Source organism: Neolamprologus brichardi, chromosome 17, assembly GCF_056152115.1.
Source record: "Neolamprologus brichardi isolate AB-2024 chromosome 17, ASM5615211v1, whole genome shotgun sequence".
NCBI classification, from domain to species: domain Eukaryota; kingdom Metazoa; phylum Chordata; class Actinopteri; order Cichliformes; family Cichlidae; genus Neolamprologus; species Neolamprologus brichardi.
The window spans coordinates 17,251,039-17,273,982 of record NC_142120.1 but is presented as its reverse complement, the minus strand read 5'-3'; the positions used below and the strand labels follow the sequence as shown (position 1 = coordinate 17,273,982).

The following is a 22,944-nucleotide window of genomic DNA, read 5'->3' as shown; positions in this document are numbered from 1 at the left end:
AAGCACTGTACCTGAACGCACACTATGGACATCCCCCTGCAAACACGTAACTATTTCTATGACCTCTTGTTACCTGCTCTTTAAGCAACTGGTCTTTCTTGTTCACTTTCTCTTTAATTCACTGTTTGGACCCAACAATTAGACATCAACCCACAGGTAGAAAACAGTAACGTGGGCTGGTGGTGGTGGTGTTACTGGGTGGGGTCAAAGTGAGGCTGGTTTCAAGGCTGGCAGGTGTTCCATATCAACAATGGCATTCATCAGAGACCCACAGGGTCCCTTCCACCACAGCCAGCCGCTGGCTAACAGGCACGCTTTAGCAACACAAAGGAAACCACAACTACTTGACATCCGCTTGGGTTGTCCAAATCCAAGATACAGGTGAATGGAGCCCAAAGTGGCTTTTAGAAGTCCAGAAACGCATTAGCACTACAACTTTGTCAGCTAGCAGTTCAAGTCACAGCTGAAAACCAGCTTTCATCTGAATATCAGCTATAACCTTCCTGTTTTACATCCTTATTATTCTTATTTTTTGTGCTGTTCTTGTTGTTTTGTGTTGCAAGGTGATTCTGAGAGTAAATAGTTTTTTATTTTTGAGAAAGTAAATATTTCTCATTAATTTTATTCCATTTCTACATATGTTGTTTTATATTTGTTCATTTGAAACAGTTTTTGGAACTGGAGTTCAAGGCTTTCAGTACCCACGGTGAATTGGAACTGACACGAACACCAAAGGGGAGGCCTTTAAAAGGTCTCTTAGGGTCCTTATCATTAGTGAGAGGAGATTTACTAGTCCATCTACGTTCATACAAGCGGTGTTTAATGCCCAAAAGAATGACATCATAAATACAAGCAGTGAAAAGGAGGTTCTTCTCAGTCAGGAGTCCCTCTTTTTGACCCCCTTCTTCACCTCCTCCCTCTCATTCTCAGGTGTGACATGATGGAGTAAGTAATGGGAAAGGTTATCCTGTTCTTATTTAAGGGAGGTTGGAAACGAAGCCTGTCTCCTAGATCAGACAGCTGCTACATGCTAAGCCTGTATGTTTTGATAGACTTCTGAGTATGTATTCTTTGTGTTTCCTGTTCTCATAGTTTTGATTAATTTTTAGTTTTTAACTGGTTTAGGGAGGAATTTTTTTTTGGCTTATTTGCATTACCTCATTTTGTTCCTTTTGCGCCTCTTGTAGCTTAGTTTATGTTTGCTTTCAAGTAAAAATAATATGAATCTGGGGTGTGGCATCCTCTTTCTGCATGCTGTGGTCACAGAGCTTAGATGAGTTTTTCTTTACCTGCTCGTGTCCATAACAATAAGGTCATTTACCCAGCCATGGCATGCCCAAAAAGTACACACAGTACTTTTCAAAAGCTTTGCAAAGCTTTCAGGGAATCAGGAGCCATAATAGCTTATTTCAGGAAAAAAAAGATTCTCTTTAGTGGAGTCCCAGCATAAAAAAGGGCACATGAAGCATATGAAGCCCAATTTAGGTGCCACTTATTCTATAAAAAGGGGGCACAGAAGATTAAAGGTGAAAAAGGTTTTACTTTTTTTTCTGTTGTGTAAGAAACCAACAGCTCATCATATGAAATCTTCTCTTTGTGCCTGTGTACATACTGTCTCTGCTTTGACTCATCTCTGCAGAATGACTCCAGACACGAGGCGCACAGCAGCGATTGCTGACTGATGACAACCTGGAGTGTCACGGGACTGAATGGACAAAAACATTACAGGTGTAGGGGTGGGGGTGGATTTTGGGAATCCTTTGGCAAGGGCTCGGTGCCGAACAAAACAAGAACAATTATGTCCTTTTTAGAGACTAATGAGGGGCCACAGTTACAAGAATGAACCAGAGCGAGTTCACAGACATACAGATACAAGCCACACACAAGGACAAACACGAGAAAACAAAAGGACCCTTGGCAGACAAAAATACAAAAATGAGCCAGGAGAGAAAATACAGCAGCCAATCACACAAGCACAGTCACTGAGTGCCTTCATAATTTCAACATGTTTCAGTGTTAATTTAATTTTCAATGCTAATAATTTTGTGTTAATTCTAACCAAAACTGTTTTTCTAAACCTGAAAAATAAAGAAAGAATCCTTCATATTGCATCAATACAAGGAGTCTATTTTTTATACAGAAGACAAATGATTTCAAAACTAACTGGATTTATTTGATGTTCATAATATGGAGAGAAAAATCTCAAGGTTTTTTTTTTCATCCCTTGAGAGTCTTGTTACTTTATTAATGTACATACATTTTTTATTAGAATTACTTTTATAATAAAAAACTGTATTAAAGCAACATATTCACAGCCTGGTACAACAACAGGTTTGGTCTCTGTGGACAGGAAGTCCTTTAATTTTAGCATTTTATAATTCTTTATTTATTTAAAAAGGACAGTGAAGCTTAACATAGTCCAAATATAAAATATCAAATGATGTACTGCACATAGGTTTATAGCTATTGCACACTTCCAGCCATTGCCCCGTGTTGGGCTTACATTCACAATACACAAAGTTACACCATTCACTTTTTTTAATCACCTGTTTGGATGTAATCGAGGTGTTATGTTGGGAGTGGGGCTAATTTGATTGACAGGTGTGCATGCGATGCTTTCTAGAGAACTTTTAATGGAATTATCTCACTAGTGTTACAGAATCCAGAGCATTTGTGCTTTCTATTGTTAGCAAATAAGTGTATAAGTGTTGGTATATTTAAATATAGTAAATGTGATCAATCTAGCTTTAAAAACCTCCAACATGCATCAAAATATAGAGAAACCAATGGGCTATGTCAAGGTAGAGGATAGCTGGACTAGTTTGCATTTCTTTGCTAGTCTAATTGACCACAAGGGCACATTCATAAAGCATCTGATGCTACAGACATTGGTGGATCAACTGAGTGAAATTTGGGGTTTAGTATTTAGTTGAGCAAAGGTATTTTGAATGTTATCATTTGTTTTTGAGATTTATATTTAGCCTTATTAGATTGCAAGAGGGGAATATAGTGAGAGAGTGGAGAGGGTTTGAAATAAATGGTCTGAGGCAGAATCTGAGAACGCAGTCTGTGGTTAGGGCATAGCAATCAGTCAATAGTCACTCTCTTTTCTCTCCATTTTTGTCTCCACCAAGCCCTGACACACCGTTTATTGTTTGATAATGAGGTAATGAGAAAATTCAGTTCACAGAGTGTTTTAGGAGCATTTCTCTGAAAACAGATGTCATGCTCCAGTCAAAAATAAACAGTGACAGTAGACACACGCACGCACGCACGCACGCACGCACGCACGCACGCACGCACACAGTAACCACAGTGCACACTCCTGTAACAACACAAAGGCTTTCCATTAGTAATAACCTTTCTGCAAAGTAGCGAGGCCAGCTGCTGGGTTCTCCATCCTGCTTGATTACTCTCTGAACAAACCTGTCCAATCAGTCCTATTCATGGGTGCCAACACTCACATGCCAACTCTGACCTGACTGACCTCCGCAGAGGGCCAGCCCCTTCAGACTTGACCTTAGGTGTAGATGCTTATTGTCGGAGCTGCTGTCCCCAGCGCTCTTACAAAGGCTCGGATGCCAGAAATTAGGCACTTGAGGGAAACTCGAGAACTCCTGGCTAAAACTCCTGCTTGCAGAAAAAAGGCAATTGTAAAAATCAAGTGCTGTAATTGAGGGTAAATTTTTGGAGTCGAGAGGAGTGTTGGTAAATGCGTTTGTGTTTTTTATGCATCGTCTATGAAGTGAGGCAAAGAAGAGGGTTGGCAGACAGACAGATTCAGCGTTCAAATATTGCTAATTGCTAACAGTTAAGAATAACACTTAACATTTTCAACCAGGTTGATGTCTGTCTGTGTTTATTTTTCAGTTCAGACTGAAAACGCTTTACACTGGGTGTATAGAATTTAAAATGCAAATGGACGCAACAACAACTTCAACATGTTAACAAACAGTCAAATGACATGATCAGAGGAATGCCAAAATGCTTACCAGACACCAGCTTTATGTGCACCTCCAACTTAACTGTATATAAAAGATGGATGTAACCACTAGGGCATCACCCATTAACCCTTTTGGTCTAATGGGAGGCAGCTAGCAGGTAGCTACAGCTCCCTGCGCCTGCACACCCATCAGTCTAGGTGCCACACTTCATAACTTCAAGCTTTAATGGTATCCAAATGCAGTGGTTGTACACACAGGTGTTAGGCAGCTTTAAGTGGCCATTGAAGAAACAGAAATGAGTTGTGTGATCAATGAGATGCTAGGACAACAATGAACAGCTCATTTCAGGTCAAGTTCAATCTACACGATGGGAAATAGAGCTATTTATGGCTGTTATTTCAAGTGCTGTTTTGTAATTAGCTTCTGCAGAATTAATATAAACTTTTAGGTAGTTTTGAATGTTTAACTTCTGATATATATAGATTTCCCAGTGTTGGGAAGGTTACTTTTAAAATATATTCCACTACAGATTACAGTAGTAATCTATAGTGGAATACTACAGATTACTACATGCCCCAAAATGTATTTTGTAACGTATTCCGTTACGTTACTCCATGACAATAACGTATTCTCAATACTTTGGATTACCTATTATATTATCATGCTTTTTTACAACTACATGAATGTACTATTACTTTGTGATTTATTACTATTACTGAAGGTTACTCGCCATACCAATACCAACTAGATTTTTAAATCTTAATATAAAATGAGTAACAGTAGGGTGGACATTAGGTAAGGCTGCACTTTTTGCACCGATCTTGTATAGAAAACTGTTTCACGCATATATAAAACAGGTCCGCGGCTCCGAACCGTAGTAAAGGGACCTCTGGCTAATACGTCGGGTTCGTGTCGGGCTCGTAGCCGAAAACTAGCTTTACTTTGTTGTCTGGGTCAACTTTGCTAGCGAGAGACAGAGAGAGGCATTGAAAGGCTGCTCCAACGGGACTTGTTGTTTCAGAGGAAAACACAAAAAAAGTGTATAGTCGAGTCTTAATAGTTTACTTACAACTGGGCTGGTCAGGCACTCTTTTTGGCTGCAGTGGTTATTATTATATTTCCATGCTTCCATCTCCCGCTTCTGGTTGGTGACAGCTCGTACTTTTCCACTCTCCTTTTCTCTCTCCCTCGCTCACAGACACATAACGGGTATGGCAGTCCATTCTCCCTGCAGCACGGACTACACTGCCCATGATGCTACATTCTTTAGGACGATGCCTGTAGCATTCTGCCTATTGCCTTCATATTAAATCATTTTTGTGAATAAGTTTTTAAAATATTTCTTCACATCATTATGCGGGCCGCAAGTAGGGGTGACATTGGCCGCGAGATTGAGACCCAGGCATTACTGCCTCTTAATGCGTGTTTTGTTTGGGGCGTGGAAACCAAAAATAGAGAGGGCATAGCCGAACATATGAAACAGGAAAATACCGCCGTGTAATCCCTTTATTTCAGCAAAGTAACTGTATTCTAAATACCACCTTTTTAAACGGCAACTGTAACGGAATACAGTTACTCATATTTTGTATTTTAAATACGTAACGGTGGTAAATGTATTCCATTACTCCCCAACACTGTATACAGAGGCTTGTGCTCTTAAGTAGGATTCATACTCCTGCATTAAATATATTCTGTAGTTACATCATACACGCAAAAATGTCAGAAACTGTATGCCATGAGCAAAAGCCACGCGCCTCCCCATAAATCTAACTACAGGTTTTGTCAAAAGCTTGTGGTAGGTTTAGTTCTGTTGTAGCACTTGTGAAAGAAACTCCAGAGCCAGCTAGTGTTTAAATGCAGACAATGGTATCGGCTCTATAGCTCTATATATTTTAAATTGTGGGCCCACTTTAATCTGAAACTTGCCTTTCTGGCAGTGTACACAAGTTTAACTGGACATGTAATCGCTGAGATATCGCAAGATTACAAATAGAAGTCCAGATTCAACAATACAGTTTTTCTACATGATAATGAGAAATGCTGCTGTAGTAACAGAAAGAAATCTGTCACTACCACTCTTTGGTAAGAGTTTTTTTAGCTCATTGTTCAGACTGTCCAGTATAAACTGAAGAATTCATTTTCTTATTTTGGTTAATTCTTTTCTACTGTTGATCTAGTGTAAAATTTCTGTAATAGATTTTCCAAACCATTCTGTCGGGGGGGCGGGGGGGGGGGGGGGGGGGGGGGGTTGGAGTCTTTGTCGGGCCAATTTTGGCCTCTGGGCCTTAAGTTTTTTATGTTGAGCTGATATCTCTTTGATACAACACACAAATGTTTTGGAAATACATCGCATTGATGTATTTAGTTAATTCTGCAAGATTTGAAACTGTTTTGTCATGGTCTGGGTGAGTGGCTGGAAACTTCCACTAGGTTCCTGAACTTCCCTGGTCTCCGCCCATGGGCAGGGCCACCACATCCTCTACCACCTGGAGCTGACTGAGCTAATTACGCTGGGAGATTTAATCTCTGTGCTGACATCTCTTCTCCACCAGTTCATCGACTACCCTGCTGCTCCCAGACACTCCACGGCTTTAAACCGCACAGCCTTTTGGACTTTGGATTTTCCTCTCCGTTTCCTGGGATTCACTCCTTGCCTCACCTGCCTGCCCTCCTGCCGTCCCTCGGTCTTGGAACCACAAGGAACTCAGCTCAGCCACATCCACATCATCAAACTCACCCGGACCTACGCCGCCTCTCCTTCAACACATCCATCTCTCACCTGCAAATGTGACTGTTCCCGCTCCAGTTTCCTTCTCAGTCCTGCCCCTTTGTTTTGCCCCAGCCACATTGCCACGCCACCCAAATCCTGTACTGTTTGTCACTACCACATATTATCCTTGTGTTGATCAATAAAACTCTGTTAAAACCTTTTCTCTGCCTCCGCTCTGGGTACTGTGTTTGGGTTCAGTTCCAGTTACCGGTCTCTGGCCTTTTGTGACATGTTTTTACGAACAATACTTTAAGTACTATTAAGGGAGTAGGTCCCCTCCTTCCTTAAAGTTAAGGGAGGGGACCTAATTTTCCAAACGATTATTTCAAGTGCTTATGGTGAGAAAAACAGTCTTCTTCAAGGTTTTATTTACATTTGATGATATCATAAACACCGCCCCCATTTTGGTCAAAGACAGAGCATGACACCGTAGAGATTGCCGATGTTTTGAAATAATACAGAGGTAGTGGTGGGGAAAGAAGCTGTTCCCTGAGGGTGTTTTTCCATTGAGATGCCATCGCCACAGAGATTTATAAGACTCACATGGAAAAATCTCTCCCAGGACACAACCTAAAAATACTTTAACCATTCTGAGATTTGTTTTATAAACTCACAATCTTCAAAGTTTGAGTGGCCTTTGCTGCTTTTGCTCTGTCGAGGCGTTTCGTCCTGCAGTTTGGAAAGCACGTTCAGCACCTTTGTTTTCCTCTCCTCCATCTTGCTTTCCTTATCCTCGAGACTCCCAGGACTTCTCCCTCCAGCCAGGGACTCAGCTTGGTCCCTCCATCCTGGATAATTGGATTCCTCCTCATCTGGGCCCCCTCCGCCTGTGTGGGAACCTGGAGTGAAGGCATACAACATGAAATATACATTTAAAAAGAAAGACCTGGCTCTACCATGGTAACTCTCTACATTTTAACTCTTTAATCATCACAGTGCTGCAAAAGAAACACATTTGTATTCATGATTCTCGAGGAAGGAGCCACTTAGAAGAAAGCACTAAAACCCATTTCCAGGCTGTTAATAGCTAACACTAATTCTCATCAAATTGTTCTTTCGAATGTTGCAGTCACATCTCCTTCAGTCCTTTCAGTGCCGCACTAAAGAGCCAGACTTAAACAGCCATCTATTTTGTCACTGACCAGCCAATTACGAGTCCCATTATCTCCAAATACAAAGTCCACAGAATACACTTCTTGGTGTAGAAGCGTAGAGACAAAGAGCGCCATCAATGCAGACTTGAGCTTAAAGGAGCCTCAAATTGTCTTTTGCGACAGTTTCCATTAGAGTTTCAGACTCTTTTCTTCGTGCTACTTTTGCAAACACGAGTGTTTCTTGTGTTAGCACATGAGCGATAATTCAAAATGTGATACATCAGGAGACGGGTCCATTCATTAAGAGGAGAAAGCTCGACCGGTCGAGTAGATGATGGACATTGGATTCAATAAGCCTCACGAACGTGGTGGTGGCGAGCGTTCATTTATCCTGCCGGTGAGCGTGCAGAGGTCAGCAGCTCAGATTGATGGAGCCATGTCTCATTTGACAGGCTGTCTTCCACCACAGTGCACACAATCACACGCCTCCACGTCCTTCTGAAGCCCCAATGTCATCAAAACGGATGAAAGACGGAGAAATGTATTCATCCTCAGAGCAAAAAATTTATCATTCTGTTTCATATGCAACAAAAAACTTCAACAGTGACACGATGACAAAAGAGATGAGAAGGAGCACGATTTCAAAAGGAAAACAAAAGCTTTGGTTAAAAAAAAGCCCGATTTAATTTTATCAATCATCTTGATTCATTAATTATGAAATGACAAATTTGACTCAAAACTTTATACAGCCCTCATAAGAACAAAAGAAACATCAAAACAGACACGATTAACCAGACTCATCTGTTTTCCTCTGCCTAAAATCAATAATTCATTTCTTATTTAGTGTTTATGGTCAACTCCAAACATCTTCCATCGCTCTCCTTTAAAGTCCAGGGCCCATATTCACAGTTTCCCAGTCTTTCCTGTCTCTGGTCGCCATACCACTGGAAATCACTTTCAGTGTGGATAGAATAGAATAGAATAGAATAGAATTCAAATTTATTGTCATTGCACATGCACATGTACAGGGCAACGAAATGCAGTTTGCATCCATCCAGAAGTGCTTTAGCCATGATATAGATATATTACAATATATATTAGCAATAATATAGATATGTAAGTATATGGCATATGGCGCCTTACTTAAGGGAGTCAAAGCATTAAATAAAACTTTATCTTTAATTTTACTAGCCATGAAATGGAAGATTTATTTTTTCCTAATTACAAAAATGTGTATTTTTTTTCTCATATGTTATATGTCACTAATTACAAAAAAAATTACATTCCCCTTAGCAAATAGACTCTGGGCATCAAAACAGCTCAGCTGTATAGGCAGGAAAACTATGTAACATATGCTGCCTGGGAGAAGGCCTGTGTTTGAGCCGCAAATCATTCCCAGAGAGATAAACATGGAGATGCAGCTGTCCTGAAACAATATGGCGGCTGCTAAGTGTTTAATTCTGATGACTGTAGAAGAAGTCGCAGACTTCTATTGTTTTAAGTGTGCACAGCAAAGGAGTTAGTGAACGGTAGGTGGTGGACCAAACTACTGTGATGCATATGAACGGGGGTGTCCATTTGTCAAAACTTTAAAACTGATTGCTCTAAAATATAAAGACGACATTAAAATCACCTTCATCTTCATGTATCCCCTTCATACTGTGGTTTATGAGGTGTTTATATATATATTTTATTCTGACTGATTTCAAACCTGCACAATCTTTATATCAGGGTGAAAGGATTCAGTATTCAGTTTATTCGTTTTGAAGCCCTCCTATCCTAACCTCCAGTGGCCTAATCCATGAATGCACAGCCGTGATTACTGGTTAGTTCAGGCTGAAAACAACAGCCCATCTAAAACACACAGAGCAGGTTACCATACCAACCGCAGCATCTGAGCACAACAGATAGCTGGATTTGGCTGCGAGTGGCCAAGTCAAATCCCCTCGCTGATCTAGAAAAAAGGCCACACACCGCCCACAACACACACCGCCTGCCCTTTGCCATGCAGTGCACCAGCCAGAGGCAATAAGGTTGGACTTGTATCTCTTTCTTTGCATGTTTGAGAAAGGGATGAGCATCAACGAGACAATCAACGTGCCGAGGCCATTCACTGATGCCACCCGGAGCCTTCACTCCTCTATGTCTTGAATGAATGGCAGAATAGGAGCAGGGTGGAATAAAAAAGAAAATCCTTCTCAAATTATTATTCATGGGGAGGGGATTTTCCTTTCAGGCCTCCTTTATCGATGCCTTTCCCAACACGTCACCCTCTCTATCTGCCCTGACAAGTGCCAATCAATGGGCTTGAGTCCAGGTTTTTGGGAAACGCCAGAGGATTTCAGAGACAATAGCCAATGAGTCCACAGTGATGGTGGCTCAGAGACAATAGTGACATGGCTACACTGTTAGTGTGTGGTCCACAGGGGGTGAAACGATCCTTGCTTAGTACATGACTAATCTCTGGCTGCATCACCTCTGTCTTTCTGCAGCCTAATCTGTCCCGTAGTTTCCTCAACTTCCCTGAACCAATCCACTGGGGTCAGTTCAGATTAGTGCTCTTTGTGGCCCCGTACATCGCCACATTCATTTGGACACTTACATCTTTAGTTGCAGCTGAATGCTAAACTCTGAGGGTGAACACAGAGTGACCGAGCAGCAGAGAAACAGCCATGAAACAATTACGAGGGAAGGGATTATTCTACCTATGAATTCCAAATGAGCAAAGATGGACAAAGGTCTTATCGCAGGCCTCACTGGGGAGCCAGGGCATCTTGTAGCAGCTGATTTCTGGGTCTGGCTTAATCTCTAAATCATTCAACCATTTTCAATCGATCCAAAGGGATGGGTGACTCATTGATGTGGGGATCTGGGGTGGCGCTTTCTAGAGATTACAAATTGGTTATTTTATTCAATTCTATTACAGGAAATTCATGATATCAGTACTCATGGAGCTTGGCCAGAACAAAGTAGAAGGTGCAGAAGATTTTTTATGTATTTAACTCTTTTTTTTTCTTTTTACCAATTTATTGGTAACAACATTGGTATTGAGCTAAGTCCTCACTTTTGATAATCACCACCTAAAATCTCTATATAAGAACAAAATAACTTAAAAAGAATGTAAATTGTATAATTATGTAAATAGCTTATTTCAGCTCATATTTTTTAATTTTTGATTTTATTATGTTATATTATATTATGCATTTATTTCTACTGTATTTCTCATATGCTGCTTTTATAATTGTTTCTGTTGTTTTAAATGATCATTGGATTATTTTCTGTTGTGAACTGCAATGGAATTATTTAATTGTACAGGGAACTATGTTTTTTTTTACTGTGTATATGACAATAACACTTGAACTTGAAATGAATTATGTGGTTTAAATTTAATTTCATTAGCATTAACACTATTAGGAATGAACTAGCTAAAATTAGTCAGCTAGCTGTAATATTTGGGTAACGAGCAATTTGTGCATTAAGCCCCGTCACATGTTAATAATAATATCATTATTATCTTTATTATTATAAAGTTCTGTTTGATTCAGTTTTATTCATATAGTGATGATGTTATTATTCTTAAACTATGGTTTGCAGTATTTTGGCTGGGCTCTCAGTCATGGTACAATAACGTACCATATATACAACAATCATAATAATAATAAACATAATTAATAAATAAAAATAATAGGGCAGGACATATGTCTTTTCACTGCTTTAGTCAATGTTAGCCTGCATATAGATGTGCTGCTTGGAAACATCAGCAACAATTTAACGATTGCAGTTCCATAGGTCCAATGAATAACAATGGATGGCTTTATGGTTTGGTTGTACGGTTTTATGGACGATACAATCCATAAAACCTTTGTTATTAATAAAAGTGATGGACATACTATAATTGTAGGGTTTGGATCTATGACTTCTACAAATGTCGGGAAGTTCATTCTGGATGGAAATCTGACATAATCTTCAAATCCATTCTGAGAAGTTGTACATCACACTAAACCTACAAAAGGGATATCCATATTCTCATGGAGTCAAATTGGGGTCATTCCCTCCATTAGGGGCTTAAATGAAAGGTTGAACTGCTCGCACGTCCAGGGTAGCCAAATCTCACCTATCCACACAAAGACATGCCACACACTGGGCATCTTTTAGAGGCGCCGTAACCTCCAGCGCGACCTCTCCACGGCCTGCTAATGACCCCTTCCCTCTGAGGGTGACCGTGTCTTTGGCCTCTAAAAGGTCAAAGCACACAAGCCATCACCAGGATCCTCTGCATAACATCTTTTTCATGTTTGCCCAAGTTTTACAGGGTAGTTAAACAAGCAAAGACTTATTCTAAAATATGTCAGGAACCAAAAAAGGAGCATTTTACAGCTTAATGGAATTTACCTTATTGTGTAACTAGACAATGGATATACATTGTATACCTTCTACAAGCTTATAAATCAATCAGTCTTTGTAAAAATGCCTTTAAAGAGTCATAAAATGCTCTTAACTTGTGTGGTCACTTCTTACAGTCAGAAACAGAGGAGGTAAATAAACATGTTACACAGTAAAGTCAACCTTTAGGAAAGACCTGTAAAACACAGAGAAGAGGTTCTGGGTGTCCTCACAAACTCTTTTTAGGAGACCCTCTCTAAGTTTCAATCACTTCCGTACCTCGTTGAAACTAAAATTTATCTTCATAACAAGAGTTTTGAGTTTGTATGTTCATGTTTGCAGAAAAGGTCTTCATCCATAAAGAGACTGGATCTGAATGTACAAAGGTGTCCCAAAGGTTCTGACACCTGATCAGAAAATCTTGAGTGACTAAACTGAAGCAAACACGTATCTCTTCAAAAACACAATTACACTATGATGCAAAACAGCAGAACTTGAGCTTGGATGTCCAGGTTGGATGTTCAAGGACATTTTAATTATTGTCTTTGATATAAAAAGAGAACTTCTGGTGACACAAGATGTTATCCACGTTTGCATATTTGCCCATCTTAGTTATTGGCTGTTTTATTTATTTATATATTATTAACTTTATTAGGAATTCATATTGGTTTGCTTTGTTTTTATCCTCTCTTCAGCTCTAAAATCAAAAGGTGGAAAGTCACAGCTTTTTAACCCCAGCAGGTTGTTGTCCTGCAGGAGGGTAGGTGACGCACTATTAATCAAGTGTGTCATCACATGAGTCAAGGTGTGCAAATAGGCATGGGGTCAATACCACAAGAGGTTTGTCCCACCCTATCATGTGACCTATTGAGGTATGACATTTTTGGGACACCCCCACACGCAGTCCATATCACACACGCTGATGAATTTATATAAGAATGTACTGTATATTTATTAAACCCTGAAGCACTTTGCCAACGTATGCTTTGAAAAGTGACATATGCCAAATCCTTCACATGGAGACTTTCTGTAACTAAACAAGTGTTTCATTGTTTTTCATGACTCATACCTCATATCAAGATTTAGAAATACTTTTTATTTTAATGCCTCTGCAATGCTGACATAATCGTAAAAGGAAAAGCAGTGCATTATATTAGAAAACTATTTATCCAATTAATGTAATTGAACACTTAAAAAATATATTAAAAAATAAATAAAAAATAAGTAATTATGTTAATTATGTCAATCAGCCGACAGTGGCATCAGACCTGTTGGATTTGGTAGACACAACGCTGCGCCCTGCAGCTCAGCCTTCGGACGCATCAATCTCAGCTGTGATGGATGCATTTGTAACTTCCTCTAGCAATACAGCAGGCCATGGACCATTAGTGTTATAGCACAATGACGGATAATGGATAACTAAGACACCAGCGAAAAAGAAAGAAAATGATCACAGACTGACTGATGTGGTCAAATGAAGGTGGGAGGAAAAAGAGCGAGCTATTACTTCAAGGGTGGCTCTCCATTTCCACTGTGCTGACAACACTCCTGCCTGTTTTCTGGCCTTTTGCTGCAAGCTCTCTAGTGTTTGTGGTCCATACAGTAAAGCACTGCTCCTAAACCATCACTCATGAATGTGCACAAGCTGGCCCTACAGGTGAAGGTGATACTGCAGGCCAGCTGGCCCTAGCGAGGATTAACAGGCTTAAGTGTACCGGAGGCAAGGGAACGCCAAACACAGCGCTGACAGTGAGGAGACAATGGCCTCTAATAAAGCAGAGCCGACAGGGACTGAGTGGGCTTTTACTGGATCAAGCGCTAATGGTGAAGATGGGCTCTCGTATTGATTAAGTATTGTTGTAGTAGGCTCTTAGTTTTGAAACAGAGGTGGTATGTAATGACAGCACAGACAGAGCCTGAAAAAAAATGTGTTCTGAGTAAATCTAATGGATAACATACTGTGGCTGGACTGGGAGGGAGAATGGGAGGATCTGAACATGTCGAATGACGGACTTGGGTCTATGATCCATGACGATGGCGACCCTGAACCTCCTTCGGACTGATCCTGCACGGAAACAGAAAGGAAAAAAAATCAGTTAGTCTGCTTTTCAGCAGAAAAAATGAAGGAGCTATTTTAGGTTAAGATTCCGGTGACCTGCGTAATGTAATATGCGGTTCTTTGAGTATAAGTCTGCGATAGCCACCATATCTGGAAATTTCAACATGCACATGGATCTTTCTTCTTGTTCTATTTGTTGCCATGTCAAACAAATTGAGGTGTAAACAGCAATTTTATATGTAAATGATTAAAAATGTACCTAGCTATAGATGGGGTGGAAATTAACCCTGTTCAGATGCACATAATGTCCCCCTTTTTCAAATTCCCTAACTGACTCTGGGAGTTCTCAGCTATATGGACATCCTGAGGCTTTGCTTGTTTCTCTATTAGTTCCATGGTGATTTTTCCAGCATGGTTGGGCTCAGGTAGTATAGCAGTACTTCTAATAATGGGAAAGATGTTGGCTTGATCCTTCCTTGTAGTAAGAAAGCACTTTTAGTGCTCAAATTGAGGAGAAAGTATTTACCATTTATTGTGGGAAGCTGCTGCCACCGGGGAGTGTCTTTGCAAAGACTGCTTTAACTGTTTTTTGTTGGGCATTACGTGAAGATTGGTGTTATTCACTTTAACTGTCGGTGGTTTTAATATTGTGGCTGATCTGTGTATCATTACAAAAACTGAGATTAAAATTCTGTTTCATTATTAAGTGTAGATTTTTGTTGGGGACGCAGATGGCTCGTTCCTGTGTAAGCTGCCACTTGCTGCCTAATTTTTGTGTTTCCATCTTTATAAAAAAAAATCATACATTGATGCAGAAAAGGACCCCCTCCTGCCCCCACCACCAATACTGAAAACCAACACCTAGTACATGCACTTCCTTTTTTTCTTCAAAGACACAGCAGAGTAATCAAAATGAGCAAGTAGGGAAGTGGGTTCAAAACTTTTAATAACGTCAGGTTTGCCTCTGAAGAAGCACGTGAGGAAGAACTTGCAGTACGGCTTCTATCTTGAAAAACCTACTAATGGTTTATGAGTTTCGCATCATTGTAAATAATCCTGTGGGTGGATACTTGGTTTCAGTGAGGTGAATTATGCAAATGTTTGTATGAATCCTGCTCTGAGCACTCCAGCTAGACCCCCATCGTGGTCAGGCATAATTGTGGGGGGTTTATGGCTCTCATTCATGCTTTTCAGGGGCTCCCTCTCATCTGTCATAAAGAGGAGATTAATCGTAGATCACGTGGAGCACCTGCATCCATTCCACTGCAGCCCAGCGTGCAAAAGCCCTGTTTACCCTCCCGACCCCTCACCCCATCAAACCCTGTCTGATCCTGGTGGTGGTGCATCCTCCAAAAGAATCCTATCGTGTCGAGCTCTAACCCCCCACCACCACCACAGCGACACACCAATGAGGTGGTGTAAAAGCCTACCATACAGTCGGGCCTCCCCCTTCTCCTGCAGCGCGTGACTGATTAACCACACACCTGCTGCACGCCGCGTGCCCTCTGTTATATTGTGTCTCAATTATCATCAACAATTTGGCTTGTCTTACTGGCATGACAGTTATAAATGCATGCTGGTTCAAGTTTGTAAAAGGGTGTCTTTGTGTGGGATGTGTGCACTGCTTGTGGCTGTTGTGCGATAGTAGCTGATTCCTCAAGGTCTAGTGTTTGTTCACAACAAAGCACAGTCCTGCTTTTGAAGGAAATCTGATAGATGAACGAAGGAGGGGTGAGTGAGTGTGTGTGTGTGTGTGGTGTGTGTGTGTGTGTGTGTTTGGGTGTGTGTGTGAGAGAACCAAAACTGGTTTCACAAGGGGCAGCGGCACTCACCGATTTGTTTTCTTGGACTTTCCCTGCAGAGTTGAACCTTTCAGAGACGCTGCCAGCTGTGAGCGGCCTCGAAACACCTGACGAAACCAGCAAAGAACACAGCGTCAGGCAGGAGGGAGAGGAAGCGATTGTGTGTTAGCAGTTGTGTTCATGCATCTGTGTACATAAGTGCTGGCCTCTGGCACACACTTCTATGCGTTTGTCTTTTTGTACTTGAGTGTGTGTGCTCAGATATGAGTAATGTTGTGTAGTAGTTCCAATTATGGCTCCTAATCTCTGAGCAAATAATGGCATAAAATGGAGCAACAAAACCCCAGAGGAGCACCTGTCTGCAGAAGCGTGCCAGGTGTAAACATTGTTCTGCAGACACAGAGAGAGGAAAGACAGGCTTTCAGAAAACTCAGACAGATTTTGTCTTTTTGTAAACATCGGAGGCATGGATGCATGAATGCATGAATGCTAACAACACCATGGTGATTATATTTCTTTTATGCTGGGCACGAGCCAGATAAATATGGTTTTATTCAGCCCAGTTTGGAGATTTCCACTGATAAGACAATTTAAAGGAATTCCAGAGAAATTTTGTTTCTGATTAAATAAATAAGCCACAAACCGTTACAGTTTAAAACGTAAGAGGTCAAAGGTATAATTACATGAAGACCAAACTGACTGAGTAACTCTGACTGACCCCCAAATGAAGAGCAAAAACACTGCCATGATACCGATAATGATGATGCAAGTCTCCACAAGATCCATCGTTTTCAAGCTTCCCACTCAATGTCTTTTATTTACTTTTTGCAAATCAGGGGGTCTGCAACTGGGCACCTCAGGATGCTTGAGAAAACCTACAAAACTAACTGTTTATTACCAAACTGAAGACAAAATTCATTTAATTTAGCAGGTTAGAAACTCAGAGTTCTTCCTCCCCACCATCGCAGGTTCTTGCTCACAGGAGGTTGCCTGATTGTTGGGATTTTCACTCTGTTGAGTCTTTATCTAATGCCAGATTGAGGCGACTGTTGTTGTTATTTGCCATTGTACAGATAACTGAATTAAACTAAATGTCTTGAATGTTTTAGAAGAATATTTTGGCAACAAAAGAAGAAGACAGATCATCATAAATTGTGACGCTGTCAAGTGGTTCCCCCAGTAAACGCTTGGAAGTCATGTGACATCCTATCCTTGAGCTCCTGACCTTGAGGTTGGGGTCGCTGAGATTCGAACTTGTCTGAGAGTGTATTTTGTCAGAGAGTGTATTTTTAGAAAATACACCTACGGTACGAATTTCAAATCCCTATGTCAGCTCGTTCTCAAGTTGTCGCATTCACAAACTTGGGTGCACTCCCCGCTTGCCAAGCACTTTGGATGATAATACACTTTCAGCGTTTTACGGCTGAAAGACAGCGGGTCGAGCTGAAGATGCTGAGATTTTCACTGGGAGGGACCAGAATGGAAAGGATTAAAAGTGAATACATCAGAGGGTCAGCTCAGGTCTAGTTTAGAAGTTTAGAAACAAGGTTAAAGAGGCAAGGCTGAGATGGTTTGGACAGAGCAGGGATTTGGGATATTATGGATAAAGGATGTTCAAGATGGAGCTGCCAGGGAGGAAGAAAAGAGGAAGACCACAGAGAAGCTTGTAGTATAGTGAAGGAGAAGGTGCAGAGGGTTTGTGTGACAGAGGAGGATGTTAGGGAAGCAGACAATCTGTGTTTTTGTACAGATAAAACATGATTCCCATGTCTCTTCTTCACAATAAAGTACACAGCTTATTAATTCATTAATACTATTAAGCCAAGGTCTGTTTAAATAGGTCTGTCTATGAACAAAGAAAAAAACTGTCTGTCACGACCTAGTAGACAGACCTGTGGTATCAACTTGAAAAACCTACATCCCCTCATTCTCCAAGTTGCGTGTCCATGCTGCCTGCCTGGTTGCTCAGCGGGCTGACAACAATACCCCAAGCCTTTGAAGCTGAGGGGTAAAAAAGCCCAACTAGGGACAAAAGTTGGAAGCACATCAGTTTAATGCTTGCCATTATATTTATTTATTTCAGTTTTATTTATATGGTACCAAATCACAACAACATTTGCCTCGAGGTGCTTTATATTGTAAGAAAAAGATCCTGTAATCGTAAAGAGAAAACCACAACAATCAGACAACCTGTTATGAGAAATCACTTGGTGTCAGTGGGAAGGAAAAACAGCAAGAAACGTTCTGGAGAATCAGACTCAGGCAGAGGCTGTGAGGGACAAAGACACGCTTCATTTATTATAAAAAATTTACCATCTGAGGTCTGAGTTACCATCAGAGATTATCATCTTAACACTAAAATATCAGAATGTGTCACATTTGTTAATCCACAACAGTGTTCGTGTCTAAAAGACATGAACAGAATTAACTCAAACATGGTAAATGGACTGGTTCTTATATAGCGCTTTTCTACTCTGTCTGAGCACTCAAAGCGCTTTATACAGCTAATTCATTCACCCAATCACACCCATTCACTTCTAAGTTTTAAGTGCTGAGTATCTAACATTCGTACACATTCACACTCCGATGGATGCATCGGAGAGCAACATGGGGTTAGTATCTTGCCCAAGAATATTTGGCATGCAAACTGGAGCAGCCGGGGATCGAACCACCGACCTTCTGGTTAGTGGCTGATCCGCTCTGCCACCTGAGCTACAGCCACCCCAAAACATGAGGTTATGTGAAAAAATCTTCCAGTAGTAGATACGTGACAGATGATGAAGCGATGAAGAGCAAAGCTCTCTTGATCTTTAGTGTTTTTGAACAGATGCAAAAATCTCAGAGTCGAGTTAAAATGAGAGATGTTTCTTCATGATTGGGTTGAACTGACCTCTTAAACATCCACAGTGTTTATCTCCCTCTCTGGTGCCTTATCGGTCTATAATCAGCAGGGGTTTTCTGCACACACTCTTCTCAGTTTCTTATCCTGTGTTATGTGTCAGTGTTGTTTCGAAGTGTGTTTGGCTATCTTAGTTGGACTTTCCCAGTTAATGTTCCACTCTAGCGGTTTGATCTTTATTAATATGGCACATCCTGATATCCCTATAAACCTTTTTCTGCCTCACCACACCTTGAGGGAAAAGCAGTTAAGAGCTCGCAGCGGCATGCCTGGGAGCAGATGAGAGTCGATATTACAGCTTGTTAAAGAAAGAAAAAAAAAAGGAGGGGTGGGGGGATTTACACCATAAATGCATTGCTTACTCTCAAGGCCAGTCGTAGATGGAGAAAACACACCTTCAGGGTCATATTTTCCCCCCATGTAAGGTCTTATGTGTTTTCTCCAGACATACACACACACACACAGGCACACCTGTCCGGCTGCTGCCTGTTATTACAGTGACGGTTTTTGCTTATCAAACAATCTCACTCAAACCGTCAGAGCAGGAGGTTTACGCTCGGTCAACTCTGATTTGCCTTTAAGTCACAACAAACATGCAAAACCAGAAATAAAATCAGAAGCAATTCACTTTCTCACTCTTACACAAACGATCCAGACTGTTCAGAAACATCTTAACTGAAATAACGGGTGTTAGTCAGAGTTTGTTCTTTGGGTCTGAACTTCCTCTTTTGGCTCAGTGTCCCCTGATCATTAACAAGCTACAAGCTACAGGTGTATCTGCATGTTTGTGCAGGGTTGTGATAAAATCCATGGTTTATGTTGCAATCTCCCAAACTACCCACCAACCCCTCTTCCCTCCATTCATAACATTTAAGGTCTTTACATTTCCACTCAGCTTGCATTTGTAGCTTTTGCGTGCTTAAAATTGCTGATGTTTTACCTGCTGAATCATACTGCATCGTCAGATCGGACCTCGGGGACACCTCCTCCTCCAGCTCAAAGGGACTCAAAAGAGTCTCAGGCGCCGGTCGGTCCAGGAGGAGCAGCTGAACCCGGGACAGGGAGCCCAGATTTCCAGAGTCGCAGCCCATTGTGAGTGCTGCGAGGCCGGGGGACAGCTCTGCTGGGGGAGGCAGCAGATGTTACACCAGAAAAACAAGATCTGAATCGTTCAGAGAGCTCTGATATTCTGCAGTGAAGATTAGACAAACAGACCAGTTAGTCCAGGCAGTTATTATTTCAAATATTCATCAGAAAAATAAACTTTAAAGCTCCAGACATGTTGGAGCCATTTAAAATTAATACATCTCCATGTAAAATGTTAATTTACATAGGATAGAAAAGATCCTATAACAGTATAATAACACATGCTATTATAAATATGAATAATGGTGGATACACGTATTAAACATGGCCAAAGTTCCAATAATGGAGGTCATCTTATATAAAAGTAACACCTGTGGAACAAAATCTAAACAAATGTCAGTAGGAGTGAATTTCCTTATATGGTTGTCATAGAAGCGAGCAGCACGGTGGTTAGCACTGTTGCCTCACTTCAAGTGTACCTGATAACAATAAGAGAATATCAGAAAATATCCAGTTGGGCCGACAAAACCACACACCACACCCCAATCTGAGCCTATTCAACATCATTTATGAGTTCTTTTTAAGTCATATAAATGTTGCCATTAGGTACCCTTAAATAATAAAAGTACTCATTTATTTACTTAATTAACCAACCCTGAACTTTCTGGTATTGTATTGGTGCTTAAATCTAACCAAACAGTAAGGGAAACAAAGAGGTCAAAAACACTTTAACCCCTATTGCTACCATTGAAGAAAACACTCCTTCCCATTACTTCCATTCAGCAGGGTGGACTAATAACCACCCAATGAAGTAAAACTACATATTACACTCCCACACATAGAGGTGCAGCATATGTGTGCTGTCAATTAGTAAAATATAAATATATGAACAAAGTTTTACTGTTTCATTTAAATAAAAAGCATTGCCATGTATATCAGCTGTGCAGGTCTGCTGAGTGGTCAGTAAGTAAAAGAAATAGATCAAAATACCAGCCAACGTCTAAGTGTACAAATGAATAAATTAGTAATAAAATGTTACAAAAAGTTGGATTATCCAATGAACAGTCTGGGTACAGGCCCAGAGACCCACCCACAGCTGAGAGTCCACCCAAGAAACAAAACAAAACAAACAAGAAAAAAACAAAAACATGACCACAATATTTCTTATTCTTATTCATAAATCTTCTCATACATCTTCCAGTTTTTAAAGGTTCTATACTGGCTTCCTGTCAGGTCAAAATCTGGGTTCTTACTTTTATGGCCCAACAAGGTGAGTGTCCCCCACCTATATTGTCGACCTACTCCACTAGGGCAGGGCGATATGGCCAAAAATATTTATCACGATATATATTTGAAAATTTGCGATAACGATATAACTGACGATATAATTTCTGCAAGACAAAATACAACTCCACAACTTTACTAGCGCACAAAAACCCCATCCATTTATTTTCACTTAAACAAGCAGCTGTATTTTTATGTGCATTAAAGCTATATAAACATTTAACAGTGCAAATGCAAATTCCTTGCTGAAAGTTTAACCAAAAGGCATTTCCAGTAGAAATGGGCTGACATATCCTGAGCATAACCATGTATAATATCCACTGAAGTTAAAAAGAGATGCTTTGCTACATTAAACTGCAGTGTGCCAAATAAAAAAGTAAAATATGTACTTTTTGGACCATAAGGTGCACGGGATTATAAGGCAACAAAGCAGTCAGATAAATCAAACTTTATTCAACTCATTCTTCTTGCTTCTTCCACTTCTGTACCATTGATTCATTAATGCTGTATTCTGTCACAGCTGCTCTATTGCCATGTTGTTGCACTATATTAATCACTAACCTTCTATTGTGGATGGATTATCTCAGTTGTTCTCCTGACTGAAGTTTGGTCCGTTTACAGCATCCTGCCATGCGATTGCATTTGTCTCTAACCATCAGGAACCTTCATGTTAACTTTTATCGAGTGGAAAAGTGTTAGCGTTCATCCTCCAGCTTCACTGTTTATGTTATGCTAACACAGCTGTGTCGCTAGCGATCACGTAGCACACCATTAAATACCAGCTAGCCCAACTTCAGTAACCCTACAAACGGCACTGCTGTTTAGTTTCCTGTCTTCATTTATGTTGGAAGTGATAGCAGAGCTGTACGTCTGATTTATTTCAGAAATCTCTCAGTCAGAACATGCTATATCATGCTTAGGTAACTAGCGAAACTAGCGAGCTAACTTCTGCTAACTTCCTGCTAACTTCTAACTCCGTTAAATGTAACGAATTCTGTTTTCATGGATGCCTGGACGTTAAACATCATAATTATACCTGGTAAAGCAGCAACGCTGATCGTTTTATTAAAGATGGAAGAATTTAGACAGTTTTTAACTCTCAGTGATGTTCGTTTGACTTCGGGACCTTAAAGGACGGAGTTTAGGACCCAGATTACTCCCAGATTTACGAGCATCTTAGTCTGACAAATACGGCGGCCACTTGCATGTTCTACAAAAAATGTGCTTTGTTGTCTATCTGACAGACAAACACCAAACCAGTTAGGTTGCACCATTTTTACAAACTAATTCTGGTTTATCCGTTTCACTCAACAATCTGCTTTCCCCATTCTCATTCTCCGTTACTGCCGCGCTTTTTTGGCACTGCGCATGCGCGTTTTACCCATATTCTATCGCGATATTTCTTTTTTTTTTTTTTTATCGTTGCCTAGCATTGTACCGGTATTACCGTCAACGGTATAATATGGCCCAGCCCTATACTCCACCTTTATTCTCCAAGTCGGGTCCCTAGGTCTGCAGATTTGGGTCTTCTTGTGCTCCTACTTACCCGTCTGAAAACTAAAAGGGACTCTGAATTTCATTCCTTAGTTATAAACTTTGCAACTCTGTAATATCCTTAAAAAA

The 22,944-nt window shown here is 40.6% G+C and overlaps 1 protein-coding gene across 2 annotated transcripts in view; it reads right to left on the bottom strand.

Annotated features, from left to right (window-relative positions):
• The window catches only part of LOC102781111 (uncharacterized), an 88,249-nt gene that overhangs the window by 17,730 nt on the left and 47,575 nt on the right, over positions 1–22,944 (bottom strand). For both annotated transcript variants that reach the window (XM_035906642.2, XM_087830971.1), the window contains exons 7-10: positions 19,892–20,071; positions 16,083–16,159; positions 14,151–14,256; positions 7,329–7,553 (exon numbers count right to left, since the gene is read on the bottom strand). In XM_035906642.2, the coding sequence (XP_035762535.2) occupies positions 7,329–7,553; positions 14,151–14,256; positions 16,083–16,159; positions 19,892–20,071 (588 nt within the window). The remainder of the gene's footprint in view (positions 1–7,328; positions 7,554–14,150; positions 14,257–16,082; positions 16,160–19,891; positions 20,072–22,944) is intronic.